Source organism: Lepidochelys kempii, chromosome 11, assembly GCF_965140265.1.
Source record: "Lepidochelys kempii isolate rLepKem1 chromosome 11, rLepKem1.hap2, whole genome shotgun sequence".
Taxonomy (NCBI): domain Eukaryota; kingdom Metazoa; phylum Chordata; order Testudines; family Cheloniidae; genus Lepidochelys; species Lepidochelys kempii.
The window spans coordinates 28,087,869-28,106,223 of NC_133266.1; the positions used below are offsets into that span (position 1 = coordinate 28,087,869).

Consider the following 18,355-nt stretch of genomic DNA (forward strand, 5'->3'; position numbering starts at 1 on the left):
ACTTCCTCCAAGTCTGCGTACTAGATGAGTGAAAGACCGCAGAATTCTTACCACATGGGTAAGCATCCCAGTCAGAACCAAAGGCAATGCATGAGTGAAATACTAGAAGGTGAGGAAGGATGAGGAGTAGCCCAGAGTGGTCAGAAATGATACCCAGGAGGACAGAGCCCAAAAGAAAAAAAGAAAAAGAAAAAACCACTCTTGCTTCAAGAGCCCTTCCCCAAAGCCTGAGCTGCAGGAAGATGCTAGCCATATGGAAGAGGCACTGCTCCAGGGCTCAGCACAGAGGAAGCTGGGCCCCAAGAATATCACTTCAAGTGGTGATGAGGGGGCCAACGTAAATCTTGGTAGGGGAAGAACAAGGTAGGACCTTGAATCCAGAGAAGGAAGTGAGCTGGGCTGCAGGAGCCAAAGGCCAGAATGGGGAGGCTGGAAGGCCAGTAAGAGGGTGGCTAGGAGAAAAGTCATGCTTGTCTAGCTGTATTTGATGGGAGGAGGGGCATATTAAGTGGGAAATCCCTGTGACAGGCATCCAAACTAGACCCACCATGCCATCCAAACCCTCCTTCAGACAAATGCTCCTCACGGCTTCTCTTCCCAGCTGAGGAAACCCTGCCTGATCCCCAGCAGCAAAGGGCCTTGCATCCTACAAAACCTTTGCTTTCTGAACAGGACCTAGACGTGGGAAATGATGTCACTGTCACACATCCTGCAACTGGAAGCAGTGGAGCAGAAGAAATGAAAGTGCAGAGTCAGCAAGCATGTGTAAAGTGCTTGCTAAAGAGTGCAAGACTGAACGAGAGCAGTTCCCTTCTCCAATCTGAGGTGCTCATTGAGCAGACAGTCATCCCAGTATAGTCCTGTGTTTGGGTCTCTCGGGCAGCGATGATGCAACTCAGCTCTCTGACAAGCTGAGCTCATCAGAACACGCGTCACCTGATGTTCAGAAGTTAGATTTAGCCACAGTGCTCTACAAAGGAAAGGCAGCTCATTCTTCTGTGATACTTCCCTTAATTTATTCATTAAGTGAAAGTGAGAAAAGGCTCCCTCTTGACCAGGCCATAAAGCAGCTTTACATATAATCTGACCAAAGCATAGCAGAGCTGGCGAACAGCCTCAGTATCAGGCGGTACCCTCCCTAGCTAGGGAACATGAGCATGGGCTGTTGTAGCTTACTCCGAGGGCCCACTGTGGAGGGGGAAAGAAGGAATGGACAATGAAAAATGGGACCCTGCAAATGCAAGAGCAGCTCTGAGTGAACCCCAGCGACACGAGTAGGAGGCACAGTGCCAGTGGAGTCCATTCAGGGCCAAAATGAAATTTGCAAACAGAAGTTTGACTCTTACCTGCAATCGCCAAACTCAGACCTTCAACATCCAGGCAGCTAAAAGAGTTTTCAAAGTTAACTGCCGGAGTCTGAATGACCATGAGCTGTCATCCAATTTGTCCTCGTTACAAAATAATCTGCATTTGTATAAGATGCTGATTTTAAAACAAGTCTCTACTATCTATGTAAATGCATATTCAGTGGCGAAACATCTAACAGCTCAACATCTTACAGCCAGAGCATGTTTTAGGGAGATAGGGAAGAGAGTGAAGACATCAACTGCATCTTAGGTTAAGCTTTTCCCCCTTGTTCTTTGAGCATGTTATTTATTATACAGTGTTATTTTCCTTTGGCATACAGAGTCACATTCCACCCTCAAGTGGCTTTGGGTTCAATGGGAGCTCTTCATGCATCCAGGGGCAGAACTTCCCTAAAAGTTTTAGTTTTTTTAATACAATCTATGTATTAAACAATCACAAATACAACTAGAGGCTTGATCCTGAAACTGGATCTGTGCAGGAGGATCCTTGCACCCATGTGGGCCTAATGATTTCAGTGGGATCCCATGCAGGTTCAAGAACCAGTGAGGAGCTGTCCGAGTCACCCTGGCATCTTGCCCTCCTGCAGGAGGCTTTGCTAGTTCTCTCCAATTATACACCTTAAATCTGCCTCTCTACCCCATTTTAACCAGCAAGGGCCGTGCAACATCTCACTTTTCGTTGATCACATCTCTCCCAATAACTACAAAATCCCTGTAAGACAGAATGGGTAAAACTCAGAGAAGATGGTCCATTTATCCCACTCTAATACAACCCTCCTCACACTATAGTATCCATCAATTTTATCTGTAAAGTAGATGGGAAATTCTTCACAGTGAAGGGAGGAGTTATTTCTAACTGGATGGAGAGAGCCTGCATTAGCCAGGCTTTCAACCACCGGAACAGTTCTGCTGGGTAATATACTGGAGAAGGAAATCTTCCTCACAGCCGTGGCATAGGGCTGCAAAAATTCTTACACCACATGGAGTAACCATGAAAATGGGTTCACCATGTTTCAGTCCTTGGCTGGAATTTTTGGAGGGGCTGAAGGAAGTTAGGCACCCAAAAGCACTGAAAGTCAATGGGAGTTGGGCACCCAACTCCCTTTGAAAATCCCAGACTTTATTTGGTGGCTCTTTGGTGTGAAATATGCACAAGTCCCGTAGGCCAGATGCAATGCATCAGAGGGTGCTGAGGGAGTTGGCTGATGTGATTGCAGAGCCATTGGCCATTATCTTTAAAAACTCGTGGTGATCAGGGGAGGTTCCAGATGATTGGAAAAAGGCAAATATAGTGCCCATCTTTAAAAAAGGGAAGAAGGAGAAACTGGGGAACTACAGGCCAGTCAGCCTCACCTCAGTCCCTGGAAAAATCATGGAGCAGGTCCTTGAGGAATCCATTTTGAAGTATTTGGAGGAGAGGAAGGTGATCAGGAACAGTCAGCATGGATTCACCAAGGGCAAGTCATGCCTGACCAACCTGATTGCCTTCTATGATGAGATAACTGGCTCTGTGGATACTGGGAAAGCAGTGGACACGATATAGCTTGACTTTAGCAAAAAGCTTTTGATACAGTATTCTTGCCAGCAAGTTAAATAAATATGGATTGGATGAATGGACTATAAGGTGGATAGAAAGCTGGCTAGATTGTTGGGCTCAACAGGTAGTGATCAATGGCTTGATGTCTAGTTGGTAGTCAGTATCAAGCAGAGTGCCCCAGGGGTCGGTCCTGGGGCCAGTTTTGTTCAATATCTTCATTAATGATCTGCATGATGGGATGGATTGCATGCTCAGCAAGTTCACGGATAACACTAAGCTGGAGAGGGTAGGGATAGAGTCCAGAGTGATCTACACAAATTGGAGGATTAGGCCAAAAGAAATCTGATGAACTTCAACAAGGACAAGTGAAGAGTCCTGCACATAGGATGGAATAATCCCATGCACTGCTACAGGCTGGGGACCGACTGGCTAAGCAGCAATTCTGCAGAAAAGGAATTACAGTAGACGAGAAGCTGGATGTGAGTTAGCAGTGTGCCCTTGTTGCCAAGAAGGCAAATGGCATATTGGGCTGCATTAGTAGGAGCACTGCCAGCAGATCAAGAGAAGTGATTATTCCCCTCTGTTTGCCACTGGTGAGGCCACATCTGGAGTAGTGTGTCCAGTATTGGGCCCCCCACTACAGAAAGGATGTGGACAAATTGGAGAGAGTCCAGCAGAGGGCAATAAAAATTATTAGGGGGCTGAGGCACATGACTTGTGAGGAGAGGCTGAGGGAATTGGGTTTATTTAGTCTGCAGAAGAGAAGAGTGAAGGGGGATTTGATAGCAGCCCTCAACTACCTGAAGGGGGGTTCCAAAGAGGATGGAGCTAGGCTGTTCTCAGTGGTGGCAGATGACCGAACAAGGAGCAATGGTCTCAAGTTGCAGTGTAGGAGGTCTAGGTTGGATATTAGGAAAAACTATTTCACTAGGAGGGTGGTGAAGCACTGGAATGGGCTACCTAGGGAGGTGGTGGAATCTCCATCCTTAGAGGTTTTTAAGGCCCAGCTTAACAAAACCCTGGCTAGGATGATTTAGTTGGTGTTGGTCCTGCTTTGAGCAGAGGGTTGGACTAGATGATCTCCTGAGGTATCTTCCAACCCTAATTTTCTATAATTCTGTGCTGCTTGGTCTCAGTATATTGTGCAGTAGAGAGATGTTCTCATCACAAAACTCATTTGGGCACTAACTGGCCCTTTTTTGGCAGGTTCAGCAGAGAGACTATGACCTGAATGGGCATGGAGGCTGAATTTCAGAGAGCAGTGTGTGGAAGCTCATACTTCTGCTGGACAGGCTGTATTTGTTCCATGGTTAAACAAAGAACTCCAAGTTCAAAGGCTGTCAATCTGGCACCTTTCACTTCAGAAAGACAGAACCTACCAGCTGCCATTTTAAATAACTTTGCTGTCAAAATTGTTGACTGTTGTTTTAAGTTGTAACTACTGCACTGATCCATATTTACTAGAAGCAAGATTGTAGGCCAGTTTATAACAAAATGAATACAAAGCATAAATATTTAGAATTATGGTAACTGAATTAGCTTTTTCTATGCACTTTTTATCTACTTGTTGGGCACAAGCTATTACACAGATTATTTAAATCCAGGAAGTGTGTGGAGACAAAAAGAGGAAACCTTTCCTTATTGTTTCCAAAAGCTTAGAGAAGAAAAGTTCACTGTATTCATGGAAACTGCCCCTAACCTCTTTTCTCTTCTCACCCCTCCACCCCCCGAATCCTTTTGGTTTGTTTCCTGAGCTCAGACCCCTGCTCTGCTGTGAAATAGCTGTGAGCTGGAGCAGGATTATGGGAATTGAACTGCAAGTGAGCTCAAATACTGTGCATCACACTTTATACTTCACCAGACACAGGAACTGTGAAGAATGCTATTCTTTACTCTCTTCACCCTCTCTCTCTCTCACTCCTGTGAGCACAAAGGATGTGAAGGGCTACCAGCTTCTAGATAAGATCTGCAGTGGTACTTATTTTTTCTCACTGACTCTTTAGTACTACCTAATAGTAAATAAAAAGAGACACAAACTAACAGGATGTCAGGAGAGAAGGGGATGGAAAATATGGCCAACTGTGCCCACATATCTATTCAGGGGACACCATCACAGGGCCTAATAACATCAGCCACACTATCAGAGGCTTGTTCACCTGCACATCCACCAATGTGATATATGCCATCATGTGCCAGCAATGCCCCTCTGCCATGTACATTGGTCAAACTGGACAGTCTCTACGTAAAAGAATAAATGGACACAAATCAGATGTCAAGAATTATAACATTCATAAACCAGTCGGAGAACACTTCAATCTCTCTGGTCACGCGATTACAGACATGAAAGTTGTGATATTACAACAAAAAAACTTCAAATCCAGACTCCAGCGAGAGACTGCTGAATTGGAATTCATTTGCAAATTGGATACAATTAACTTAGGCTTGAATAGAGACTGGGAGTGGCTAAGTCATTATGCAAAGTAACTTATTTCCCCTTGTTTTTTCCTACTGCCCCCCCCCCCCAGACGTTCTTGTTAAACCCTGAATTTTTGCTGGAAATGGCCCACCTTGATTATCATACACATTGTAAGGAGAGTGATCACTTTAGATAAGCTATTACCAGCAGGAGAGTGAGGTGGGGGGAGGTATTTTGTCATGCTTTGTATGTATAAAAAGATCTTCTACACTTTCCACAGTATGCATCCGATGAAGTGAGCTCTAGCTCACAAAAGCTTATGCTCAAATAAATTGGTTAGTCTCTAAGGTGCCACAAGTACTCCTTTTCTTTTTGCGAATACAGACTAACACGGCTGTTACTCTGAAATGGTCAGGAGTGTGGTATAAAAACCTACATAGAGTAGAATCTAAATGTGCTACCATCCTACTGAGAGAGTATGTCCACAAATTCAAGGTAATTCCTGCCAACAGTTGACAATAACCTGTGTGCACTGGCAGGTGTACTGAACCATGCGGATGAAACACGTGCCCGTATTTGCACGTGCAGCCTAGAAAAAATCATTTTCATCTGTATAAAAGCTACATGTTGCATAGTGCACATGGGAACCCAGAAAATCAAAGTGGGATGCTTAATGTACCACTGTGTGTGTGCACTAAAAACCCAGGATAGCTTTCTAGTTCCCTGCTATATCACTGAGGTTCTAGGGCTCTTGGAAGAAACTGAAGTGTCTGAGTGAGAAGGCAAGTGTCTGTGCACATGGGGTTCTTCTGTCTGCCCTTTCTACAATAAACTTTAAAAAGAGGTTATCAAATCACTCCAAAATATTAATTTGACGTTATTGTAACAGCAATCTTGCATTTATACAGCACTTTTAATCCAAGCACATCAAAGCGCCTTGCAAACTGATAAACTAAGCTCCTGATCCTGCCGTGTGCCAACTCCCCATAACTCCAAATGAAGTCCATCCTAGGGCAGAAGAGCTCTGGGATAGGAGGAAGAGGACAGGAGAGAGAACATGATGGAAGATGGTGGGGGTGGAGAGGAAGCAGCACTATTTGGGAGTTGTGGGCCAGCGAAGGAGGCAGGAAAGGAGCAAACATAGATGGAAGAGAGGAAAGAAACCAAGCCTAGTTTCCCCACTTACCCTATACTAAGCCACACCATTTGCAGCCTCCCTTTCTGCTTCTTTGTTCCCTAACTTCTGTCCTTAAATCCACCCCTGTTGGGCTGGGGCTCTCAAAGTCCCTCCACTGACCCACTAACTATAAAGCAGAGTTCAGATTTTCCAACAGCCCTGACAATTGACTCAAGTACACAAGATAAAGCCGCTAACTTGTTGACAAGTATTAATCTTACACCTCGTGAGAAGTGAGGAAAGTCATCTCACATGCTCAGGTGTTGCTTTAAATTAGTGCTTTTGGAGATTCAGAAAAGGACTGGTAAACAGCTTGACTGGTAGGGAAATGTGCTGGCATTCACATGCACAGGGAGCACCACTACCATGGACTGCCTTATGGCTGGGAGCGGCTTAGCTCCAGGGACTACTTTTTACCCTCCAGACTGTAGGAGGATTTTCCGTATGTACCATACACAGCTACAGATCTCCATCTGCCAGGTCCCATTTAGGTAACGGCTTTTATCCCATTCTAAAGTCCAAACACAGAGGTCATAAGAGGAGGGAACTTTGAAAGGATGTTGTTTACAGTAATATATGACATGGTTAGATTTATGAGTTTCATTCCACAGGTGAGCAGTTTGGATCCCTTACAGTAGTTACCACACAAACCTAGTTATATAACAGTGTTTTACGCAAATCTTGGACTAAAAGGAGATTTATCTTGGGGAAGAAATTCTTCAGAAGTCGCGCAAAATATTGAACTTAGTCATGAGCTCCAACATAAGTGGGTTGCTTAATAGTCTGCAAATAGCTGCATAATGATATGATACATTTTAACTGGAAGTGAAAGAGAATGGGTGTCTCTTGCATAGCATGCTATGTACTGTATTATCTGGCTTCTGACAACTGAACAAACACAGACCAGGTCCTGATTTCACAGAGTATTTTTATACAAAAGTGTTGAAGGTGAAACTTATTTTGGCTTGATTTTACTGAATGCTACACTCAGGACCTGTCAGTCTCTGTGATTCCATCACAATGGTGTCTACCCTTTAAACTCACCCCTTCCCTGTCACAGAATCAACCAACATGGATGGAAGATAATTTGCTGAAAATAAGGAATCTGGCATCATGACACATTATTCCCACTGTTAGAGAAGAAGAGAGCCGCCATGCTCACTGCACTACTCCTATCATATGACAGAGAAATAAGAAAGATCCTTTTGATCATTCAAGCCTAACTCCCTGCCAATGTAGGATTGTTCCTTATATTTTAAGAGTCCTTAGCAACGGGTCTTCCACCCCATGTAAATACTTATACCCATCCCCAACCTGTCCATTGTCTCTTCCCTAAACTAGTCATGCTTAGCCCTTTTAATATTTCTTCATGATTTCATAATTTTTATTTATTATTTGTGTTATGGTAGTTCCCACTGTGAACCTGATACTGTCTGGGCATATAAGGAGACAGTCACCTTGCGATTCACCCTCCTTTTTCCTCATCTGTTTGTAGTCTCCACCTATTGTCATCTTGTATGTAGATTGTAAATTCATTAGGAATGGGAACATTTCTTTGTTACATGTTTGTACAGCTTCTAGGACATTGAAGCTGGGACCTCTCGATGCTACTACAATATAAATAATAAAGTCTGTGCCCCGGTAAACCCCATTGTTATTTTTGTTGCTGTTCTCTGAAGACCCCCATTTGTCTATAGCTTTAAGGTAATGTGATGCCCGGAACTGAATGCAGTAGTCTAGGCCTAGGCAACATAACACTACAGCTGTACTGAAAGGGTCTTTTATCTCTGTACTTCATAAGGTGATGGCTTTGCACATACAGTCAAGAGTCACATTAGCTTCCCTCCCTTCCCCCACCAGCTGGATCACATTCCACACGCTTGTCTAATGCTTTGCTTTACTGCTTCCCCAGTCTCTCACGCCCACAGAGCATGTGTGTTTCAGATACTTTGCCTTAGCTGTACTGACTATGCATTGAAAAAAAAAAAAAAAGCCACCATACTTGCAGGCTGAAGAGAACAGCAGCAGGGAGGGAGTGAGGGAGGCAGGAGGGAGATGTGGAAGAGACTGACAATGTGGAAGGGTGAGGAGGATGGAACAGTGGTCAGTGTTTGACATTTATAGAAGATACAGAGAGCTCTATGCACACAGTTTGGTGACAGGTTCGCTGGACTGGGACCCTGGAATCCTGGGTTCCATTCCCAGGTTTACCACAGACCTTCTGTGGGACCCTCAACAACTCTCTTAGGGTCTGATCCAAAACACTGAAGTCAACAAGAGTTGATCAGTAGACTTTGGGTCAGGCCCTTAGCATCTCTGCATCCGATTCTCCACTACCCTGCACCTTGTATAAGTATTTACAGCTGTGCTGAGTAAGTGCAACAGGGGTATAAAATGCTACCATTCTGATCTGGTGACATTCTACACCCACTTTGCATAAATGTAGGTATCTACACAGGGTGCAAAGCAATAGAAAAGTCAGATCCCTCTGCAAAGTGCAGTTAATAAAAATAATTTCTTTCTTCCAGCCTTTATCAATCTTCTCTATTTACACTAAGTTCTTCGGGGCACGCAGTGTCTACTGCTCCTTGTACAGTATCTACCACAATGGAGCCACAACCTTGGCTGAGGCTTCTAGGTGTGACTATTATACAAATTCATAAATAAGTGCCATGGATTTCTGTAGAACCTCTACATGATGAACAAGGACATGTAAACTAGCTGACCATGGTTAATCTTTGAGGTTCACTGAATGGGTGAAAAACCTATATTTTAAACTAAAAAAAAGTTGTTTATCCTATAAGGACCTGTGGGCAATTCAGGAATGGCATAGCTGAGGCATTCAGATTTTCTATACTTTAAAATACACTCATTGCATCTAGTTAAATACAATTGTAAAAGTAAACCATAGTGATTTTCCTAGCTAATACACCTTATTGTCTTAAACCTTCTTGTTTAAGAGTATTTATACTCTGACTTTCCAGTTATCAGGAATGACAGACTGTTGGAGTCATACAAAACACCCTTGGGTTTTCATTTTTAAACAGGCCATATTGCCGAAAAGGGGCAATATTTTAGAATTACCTGGAGGACCTCCTAATTTCCAAAGCGAGAGAGCACCTGGGGCAGCTTGTATTTTGGATCTCTCTTCTGTCTCCTGTGTAGTCTATAGGTATAGATATTTACTCAGTAAGGTATAGAGATAAGTTAAGGCAATAATGCAATGAGCCTACAAGCCTCAAGGCTTGTAAGTCAATAGCTTAGCTAAACTAATCAAGGCCTAAGGCCCGAAAAGTATTAGCTAACCAAGACTAACCATAAATCATAAGCTATCACAAGATAGAATGCTGTAATAAACAAGTAGGACTAAATTGCTGACAGGTAACTACAAGATGCCAGTTGATTTCAGCTTTTGATCAGCAGATGTCCAACTACAAGAATGCCATGGTAACTAACTGGCATACTGTATATGCTAATAAGCTTAAGGTAAAAGCCTAACCTGTCAGAGAAGGTCACCCCAACATTAGTAACGTGAGGGGTCAAGGTTCCTCCCCCACTCTGAACTCTAGGGTACAGATGTGGGGACCTGCATGAAAAACCTCATAATTTCCTGCTCCTCAAAAAAAAAAGCCTCATGCTAGCACATCAGCCACCTATCATTAATCATCATAGCTGGTAAGATATGTTGCATATTTATAAAATAGTGGATTTTTAACAATTATACATTTTGATAGATAAACTTCAATAATTATCCATTACTTAATCCAATAATTAAATAATTATCTTTAATATCCATTTTTGTATCTATACAGATAAGCACATTCACATACTATCAACTTCGTGCCTAGTTCCAACAAATATTTCACCTCCTTATTGCATTTTCTTTTCCTGTCTATGTGCTGCCTAATCAGTTATTCCATATGTGGTCTACCAGGAGAGTCTGTCCTGCCTTTGCACGGGGGTGGACCCATAAGAAAAAACTGATCTCTCTCTATTATGATAACACATTGATTTTGAGGGCACTGATGTCTCAATGAGAACATTTCTTCTGTTCTCTAAATTCCACAGAATCACAATATAATCCTCCTACTGAATGAGGAAGTCCTAATCTCCCCTCGATGCAGTTAAAAAAAAACATTTAGCACACTGATATAGGTGATGCTTCCACACTGAAGACATCTAAAGCCATTCTGTTCTTTTCACAGCTGGGCCAGAGTTCTGAGTAATTCTAATGCTTCTAGGTTAACCTGAAGAAGTTCAGAGTTCAATGTCCATATGTCTATTTCAGGTCAGTGAAAATCTACACAGCATCACACTATCACAAATTTTACTCCCAACTGTACTTCCAAAAATGTTAAATAATTACTTGCTGACTCCATTTAAACTGCATCATTTATTATGCATCAGTGAACTGTAGCCAATTAGTTCATTTTATCATTGCAGTGTTAATGTCATGGTGAACTCCTATGTCAGGTCATATATAATCAATGGGTAATGAATAAATATAAGTAGGATGGGACTATAAGATTGACAAGTATTTAGGATCGATGAGTGCGTATTAGGAATATAAGTACAGCCTGGCTGTAATGCCAGGCCTACAGGTTGAGGTCTGTAAAATTTCAGCTTAACCACACTAGGCTTAAGGAAGCTTGACATAAGGGGGTAACCTAAGAATAACCCTATGCCACTAAAGTCACAAGATTGCTGGGGAAAATGGTCCAATAGGTGACGTTACGAGAAATATGTTGTAACATACCCATCTAAGCTGCAAGACACCTGATTGTAACATCACAGAAAGTTCTGTGCGGGCCGCAGGTGACCCTGGAAACAGTTAATGTAAAAGTTACTAAAATGCTTATGGGAATAAGGGTAACTAAGAACAACCTATGAAAAGCAGGGCACCCCAAAATTTATGGGGTGTGGAAATACAAATAAGGAAAAGAAAGGTTGAAACCTTCATGCGTGTGCATAAGGAGTAGGCACGGTAAGAACAAAAAGATAAAAGAGGTTCCATGACTAGGCTACAGTGGGAAGACCTCATTGGGAGAGCCCCAGCAGGAACCACCCCCCTCTCTCCATGACCACCTGTTGAGAAATCCACCCAGCTATGAAATGTTTGGTTCGAGAGTGTGAATATGGCATTGACCAGTGCATGGACTCTCTCCGGTTGCGTAAATAGGTATGCGAGTATAACATACTAAACAGGATCTTTTTTTACTTGTTTGTGGTATTGTCCTCATTCTTCATGTGTTGCTGGAGCTTCCAAATCTCCACTCTGTGTAGCAACAGGAGTTGAGCTCACTGTAATTTACCACAACTATTGATATCGATTCATTCAATTTAAAAATAAAGACTACAGAATAAATTTGCCCAAGTCACCTTTGAATCAGACATGAGCTTATAAGTGGTTCTGCCATTGAAAACATCTCCAGGTCTGTTAGTTATGTGACCTTTTGGGATAGAGTAAGCAATGCTTTTAAAAGTTTAGAGGCTCTATTGATGTCTGAGCTAGCCCATGCCTGACGAAAGCCAGTGACATATGGGTGTTACAGTGGCAGATTACAAGCATTGCCTAGATCGCATTGAAGAGGTCCTTGAAGGCATACGTTACATGGCAGCAAAACGTACTAAACAATTCATTCATATGAAAAGTACACTCCACCTTTAACATAAAACAAAGATTCACTGGGATCTCTCTATCTGTGCTAGCATTGCCCCTTGTGTCCCCGCCCCGGGGAAACCCATCCCCAAAGAGGTCAGGCAGTGTTTCGGCTTGGTGTGCACTTCTTCAGGTCTGTGAATCATAGAATATCTGGGTTGGAAGGGACCTCAGGAGGTCATCTCGTCCAACCCCCTGCTCAAAGCAGGACCAATCCCCAGTTTTTGCCCCGATCTCTAAATGGCCCCCTCAAGGATTGCGCTCACAACCCTGGGTTTAGCAGGCCAATGCTCAAACCACTGAGTAGTGGGGACAGGAGCTTTAACTCCTGCAGTATCTCTATAGGAGTTCTGTTAGGGAGAGGAGCTGAGTTAGCACACTCCTTGACCATGCTAGCCATGCTCTTTCTTGAACAAGGGCCACGACTTTCTAAGCAGCATTATTCCCCCTGGGCGAAAAGAGTTAGTCCCCTACGGTGCCATGGCTTTCTACTCTTCAGGCGCTGCTCCAGGATTTCTGCCAGAGCATATTCAGGATGAGTGTGGCCAACAGTATGCAAAATACAGTGAGATTATTCAGAACACTATTTTGTTATCTCAGGTCCCACACTATAGATCTAGAGAAGTTCTGTAGGATTCTAAAGAACTGATCCATCTTACAGATTAGTTTGTTGTGCTTGGTCATTAGTGTAGAATGCTATAGGATCTGTTTTATAAGGGCAAGTGTCAACTTTGATAAGGTGTTACTGTTCTAGCCTGACTCATTTTGATATATATGCATTTACTGTGTGCTGGAAACTTTGTCAGTAACAGAAGGTACTGGGCCACAACTCTGTCTGCTGCAGAAAACAAGAGAGCAAGTACAATATCCATCCTTGGGCTTCCATATCTTCACTAGCTGCAGAACATTAGGGGTAAGCCTTTTGATTCCTAAAAAAGGCAACTGTATTGCTTTAATCCATGCATACTCAGTTACATGTGTTAATGCATTTGTACTGAAAATAACTAGAGAACCTAATACTGCTGGGTTAGTTTATTTTTTAGTATATTATATCAGTTACACAGGCCTAGTCTTGCCCATTGGGTTTAAAACTGCATTCACACCATTTCATGCTGCATGACACACTTTTCTTCAGTATTACCACCACAGTACTGCCAGCCCCAAGAACTCAGAAATCATGAGTCAGGATCCAAAATAATCATGAGACTAGCTTAAGTCATTAGATTTGCAAAAAATAATTAATTAGGTTCTTTTATCTGTCTCCTGATGTTGGAGCCTTTGGGGTTCAAAATATCCATCTTTTCTTCATAAACATGAGGGCTAGACGCTTACTTTAAAAACAAAAGTAATGGAAGCGGAGAGTCTCATGTATTCACATGATTCCCAAAGCTGCGGCTGCCAAGGACACAAATGATGCAAGATAAAACTTCAAGAGCTGGCAACCCTGCTACCAAGAATCACTTAAATGGAATATTTGGAAACCTAGATACTATTGCTTTCTCAGGTTGGCCCAAATTTCACAACGACGGTTCAAATTTCTACTTTCTGCTGCTAACAAGGTTCCTATAGTTTTAATTCATATTATTTGGATTTTTTTTTATTATTATTCACGTCTCCTAGGTTTTTTCAGTCATAAAACTGCTCTACCCAAATAATCTTCGATGTGAGCAAACCATTTACAGCCAGATTGAAATTAACGTGAGTTAGGCGCTTTAGAAAAAAATCCCATTAGGCACTTATCTTCATCTTTGAGCATCTAAACACCTAAAATTCTTGGTCTTAGTCACAAGTGATACAGCTCTACTGTACCAACCACTATCCAAAAACTTAGCCATCTGAACCAGTCAATTACACTTCCAATTTTTCCATCTTACAGGGCAACTACACTTGGCCAAAGGACTGGGGCGAAATACATTTAAAATGTTTTTCCTGCAAACCTGTGCATCAAGAATTGAAACCGTTCCCAAGAACACAAGGTTTATCATGTTAATCCCCAGTCCACATGGACATCATCTCTAGAAGAACTAAAATTCTCATTTATGGTTTTGGTATGTCAGTTTTGACAGCAGTTGAAGAAAACTGCTAACAAATCAAAATGGAAATACAAGGGGGTGGGGTGGAGAGCACACTTGTAGAAATAAATTGACCCAAGGAAACACCACCTCTAGGGATTCAAATACTTTAGCCGCTCTCTTCTCCCCACCCCCCAAGACAGTACAGTGCATTCTTTAATTTCAAATTCTGAATATTTCAGATTCCGCTCCCCCTGAAATAAATTGACTAAGATAAGTTGCTAGCACGTGAGGCAACCTGTAGACAGATAACATTTTACAGTTGGAGCCTGATAAGACCACATTGCCAGACGAGAAAAAAGCCTCATCTGAAGTGATATAGGATCTTATCATTTCCTGTGGATACCACATCATTGGGCACATACGTCTGCATTGACGTACACACTATTTTGTTATAATCTGTGTATTTTGTGACTTGGCCATAAGCCTTATGTAACACATTCCTATTTAACATGGAATAACATGTGCATTGCCGTGGTAAGCTAAGTAATTCTCTTTCCCCCTGGTAATTCTGCCTCTCAAGGCTTTTGTTTAGCCACTGAAGAAAGAAGGTGCCTGTGCTAGCCAGAACCACCACCACAATAAGATTTACAGGCACTAATGATGAATATTCCCTAGCCTAAACTCCCTGGTATGCCCAACCTGACATGGGATTTAGGATTCCCGGTGAACCATTTTGTTAAGATTTTAATAGGTTTTGCTAGGAGGGTTGTTATCGTGAGTTAGAGGGTGGGGAGCACCATTTCCTAATTAAACAAAAATGAAAAACACCTCAGCCTTTTTTGGACAGTATTTTAAGGCTACATTCTGCCATTGTGATACTGCAGGGTTACATTACAGCAAACACTTACACTGTCTCTTTGTTAAGAAAATCAAATGCAACTGCATTGATCACTTGGACAGAGAGCACATAACACAGATGGCAGCTCAGAAACTCTGTTCCTGCTGGATCAAACAAATATTAACTATTATATAATGAACATCTTTTCCTGTTACGCTGATGAACTACAACATACATTAGCTGTAACTGCTTCTGCATATGTAAATGCTTCTGCATATCTTCTGTGAAGCATTCATACACTCCCTGAGAGCAGAAGCGTAGCTTGTAATTGGTAAATTATGGTACACAAAATGCTTTCAAGCCTTTCTTGGAAACCCCTAAATTGTATTGCTTGACAAGAAATTATGTAATGGAGGATTATTTCAGGTGACTGCAAACTGTCCACAGTGCAACACCAATCAGCTAAACCCAGAAAACAAGCCTGATTCTTCATATCTGTCCTCTGCATATCCTATAAGGTTGTTCAGAAAAAAAATGTTATCAATGAAAATACTTACCGCTTCAGAGTCTTCAAATCCATGCAGGTACAAATTGTCATACATGGAGGTCTGATAACCCAAAGCACACCTCTCAATGCAAACCTGAAATTGCCACAAAGCCACAGCAAGGGTTAAAATGTAGAAAAAGCTGATGCAAGGGAGCAGAGCCTGCCTTGTCAATTTCCTGTGGCTTCCCCAGCCAAGATACTGTTCATTCACATCCCAGAGGGGAAGGTTATCCCTAGAGGCAGCCCAGACCTGGCATTTTATCTGCCTTCCAAATACAGAGCATAAAAGCAAAACCCTTCCCTAACCAAGGGCTGATGACAGAGCTAGAAAAGAACACTGTGATTGGCTGAGCTGCCCTGCTCTGCTTCAGTCAGCTGGAAGAGCATTTTCTTTGATAGTGGATGAGGACCCCTAGGCTTACACCTTTGCAAAGAGCTTGTCCCTGATTATTTCCCCTCTTTTACACACACACACTAAAATCTGATCCCAATCAAAAAGGGGTGTTCTATATGGAGAGTTTTTACCACTGAATACATCTTCCTATTTGTTAAACTATGTATTATAAATATGTACTGTAGACGTTTGGAAGATTTTGATTTCTAAATTGAAGTGTAAGAAAATAATACAATATTTCAAGGGAAAGGATCTGCACTTAACAAAAACTGTAATTTACATTTAAAAAGGGAAAATAGGTCATTTCATACAAAGGCACAGCGGGGGGGGGTTGGAGAACAGATGAGATTTCATTCTTGTTCACATGAAGTTCTTAATATCCTACCTAAATTATAGTGCTGCATATGTGGGGGGGGGGGAGAAGGGGAGAGAACACATTACCTCCTTAAAACACCAATTTTAGTAGTGAATAGAAACCAAGGGAGTCTACTCACTTTATTTTTAGGCAGTAGTATAAATTTTATTTTTCTAATGAGCAACAAGTTTCAGTTATCAGGTATTTTTTCTTTATAAGCCACTTCCAATGAACTATGCAAAATGGTTTAATTATAATGTTCCTTTTTATTCCAAACAACAACAAAAAACCCAATAGTTTCAACATGCTTTTGTTAAAAAGTGCAAGTTGGTCAAAATCTTGCACTTGTACATAATAAATTTACATGGGGCCAGACTGTAAAGCCTTGACACACACTGGTGAGCATTTACTCACAAGAACGGTCCTATTTGAGAGGAGTCACTAGCTACCAGTAAATGGGATTATTTGTATGAATAACTGCACCCCAGCAGGAACAAGGGGCTCACCAGCTACGTGTTGCATGTTTCACTCATAGCAGACATAGTAAGCTAAAGATGAAACATTTTTAAGTTAGGAGCAAAATAGCATCAACTTTGCAGCAAGAACTTCTCTTCTTCCAGGAAAGCTATTTTCATTAATTCCCTGAACTTCAATCATACAGTCAATTGTCAGAAATTTAGTTGCTCTGTTTAAGTAAGCAAAAGAAAACTCCTTAAAGGAAAACACACATGGGGCAACTCTTTTACAGTGAGCTTTTCTTTTCTACATAGTAACTTCTTTGTGGGTAAAATTCTCACACACTCGTAACATAATGCCAAAATTAACACGTTCTGTGTAGGAAACAGCATGGGGATTGGGGAAATGATACCTACACACTCCAGCATGAAGGCATGGCCACATAAAGGGGAGAAAATAAATACACTTTACTAGTCCAGTCCAAGGTGCCTGGCCACAGCCTATCACCAGGAGAGGGGGGAAAAAATCAGTCTAGATTGTGGACGTTTGAGTTTGATTATATGTTATTTATATAAATTTAGTGAGTTTGTTTGTACCCGTGTATCATCAAAGACGACAGATGATCTACGATGGCACAGAGACATTTAAGTTATCTTACTGTTTCATCTATGGAGTGTGAACTCGCAAGAAAAACTGACATTAGTGAGGCCATTCATGATTTTGCAATGAAAAAAAGCCAAAAAAGAGTTGTAAAGTGATAGGCCCTATCTATGTTATTTCAGAAGTCAAATATAATTTTTTCTTTCATTAGTGTGTCTGTAGGGAACGTTATGCGTTTTCCCTGGGCCCAGCAAAATGCAGCTTGTGGCCTGCCTGTCGGTGTATTTGCATAATCATGGACTCAGCAGTCATGCTCCAGGTCCTTTTAAGCCCCTTCTTTAAGGTGGCTGAGCTGGATTAAGGTATATGCATTATAGGTCCAGGAATAAACCCCAGCTCCTGGATTCACAGATTAGATTTTCTTTAAAGAAACGTATTTCTAGACCTCGTGAATGCAAAGGAAAGCTTGAAAATGTGGCTCGTGTGTGAGAGATGCCTGATTCTGCAGAGAGCCTGAAACAATAGCTCCAAGGAATCATAGAATATCAGGGTTGGAAGGGACCTCAGGAGGTCATCTAGTTCAACCCCCTGCTCAAAGCAGGACCAATCCTCAACTAAATCATCCCAGGCAGGGCTTTGTCAAGCCTGACCTTAAAAATATCTAAGGAAGGAGATTCCACCACCTCCCTAGGTAACACATTCCAGTGTTTCACCATCCTCCTAGTGAAAAAGCTTTTCCTAATATCCAATCTAAACCTCCCCGACTGCAACTTGAGACCATTACTCCTTGTTCTGTCATCAGCTACCACTGAGAACAGTCAAGGAGGCATGAACTACCCTAGACATCTTGACTCTGAAATCTCCTGCCACTTCAGAGAGGGGCAGAGCCCTGGGGTAGGGCTGGAGTGGTGGAGACCCTATGCAAGGTGGTTCATGTGGGTTTTCTCATGCTTTATTTCTAGCAGTACTTTGGTGCCTAGTTTAAAAATCACAA

The 18,355-nt window shown here is 42.1% G+C and overlaps 1 protein-coding gene across 6 annotated transcripts in view; it reads right to left on the reverse strand.

Moving 5' to 3' along the window:
• Positions 1-18,355, reverse strand: part of CACNB4 (calcium voltage-gated channel auxiliary subunit beta 4) — a 189,307-nt gene that overhangs the window by 99,907 nt on the left and 71,045 nt on the right. The window contains exon 1 of one of the 6 annotated variants that reach the window (XM_073305469.1): positions 15,567-15,830. The exons of the other annotated variants lie outside the window; for them this stretch is intronic. Within the exon in view, the coding sequence (XP_073161570.1) occupies positions 15,567-15,611 (45 nt within the window). The 5' untranslated portion in view covers positions 15,612-15,830. Of the gene's footprint in view, positions 1-15,566; positions 15,831-18,355 lie in introns of those variants that run through there. 6 annotated transcript variants of the gene reach the window in all.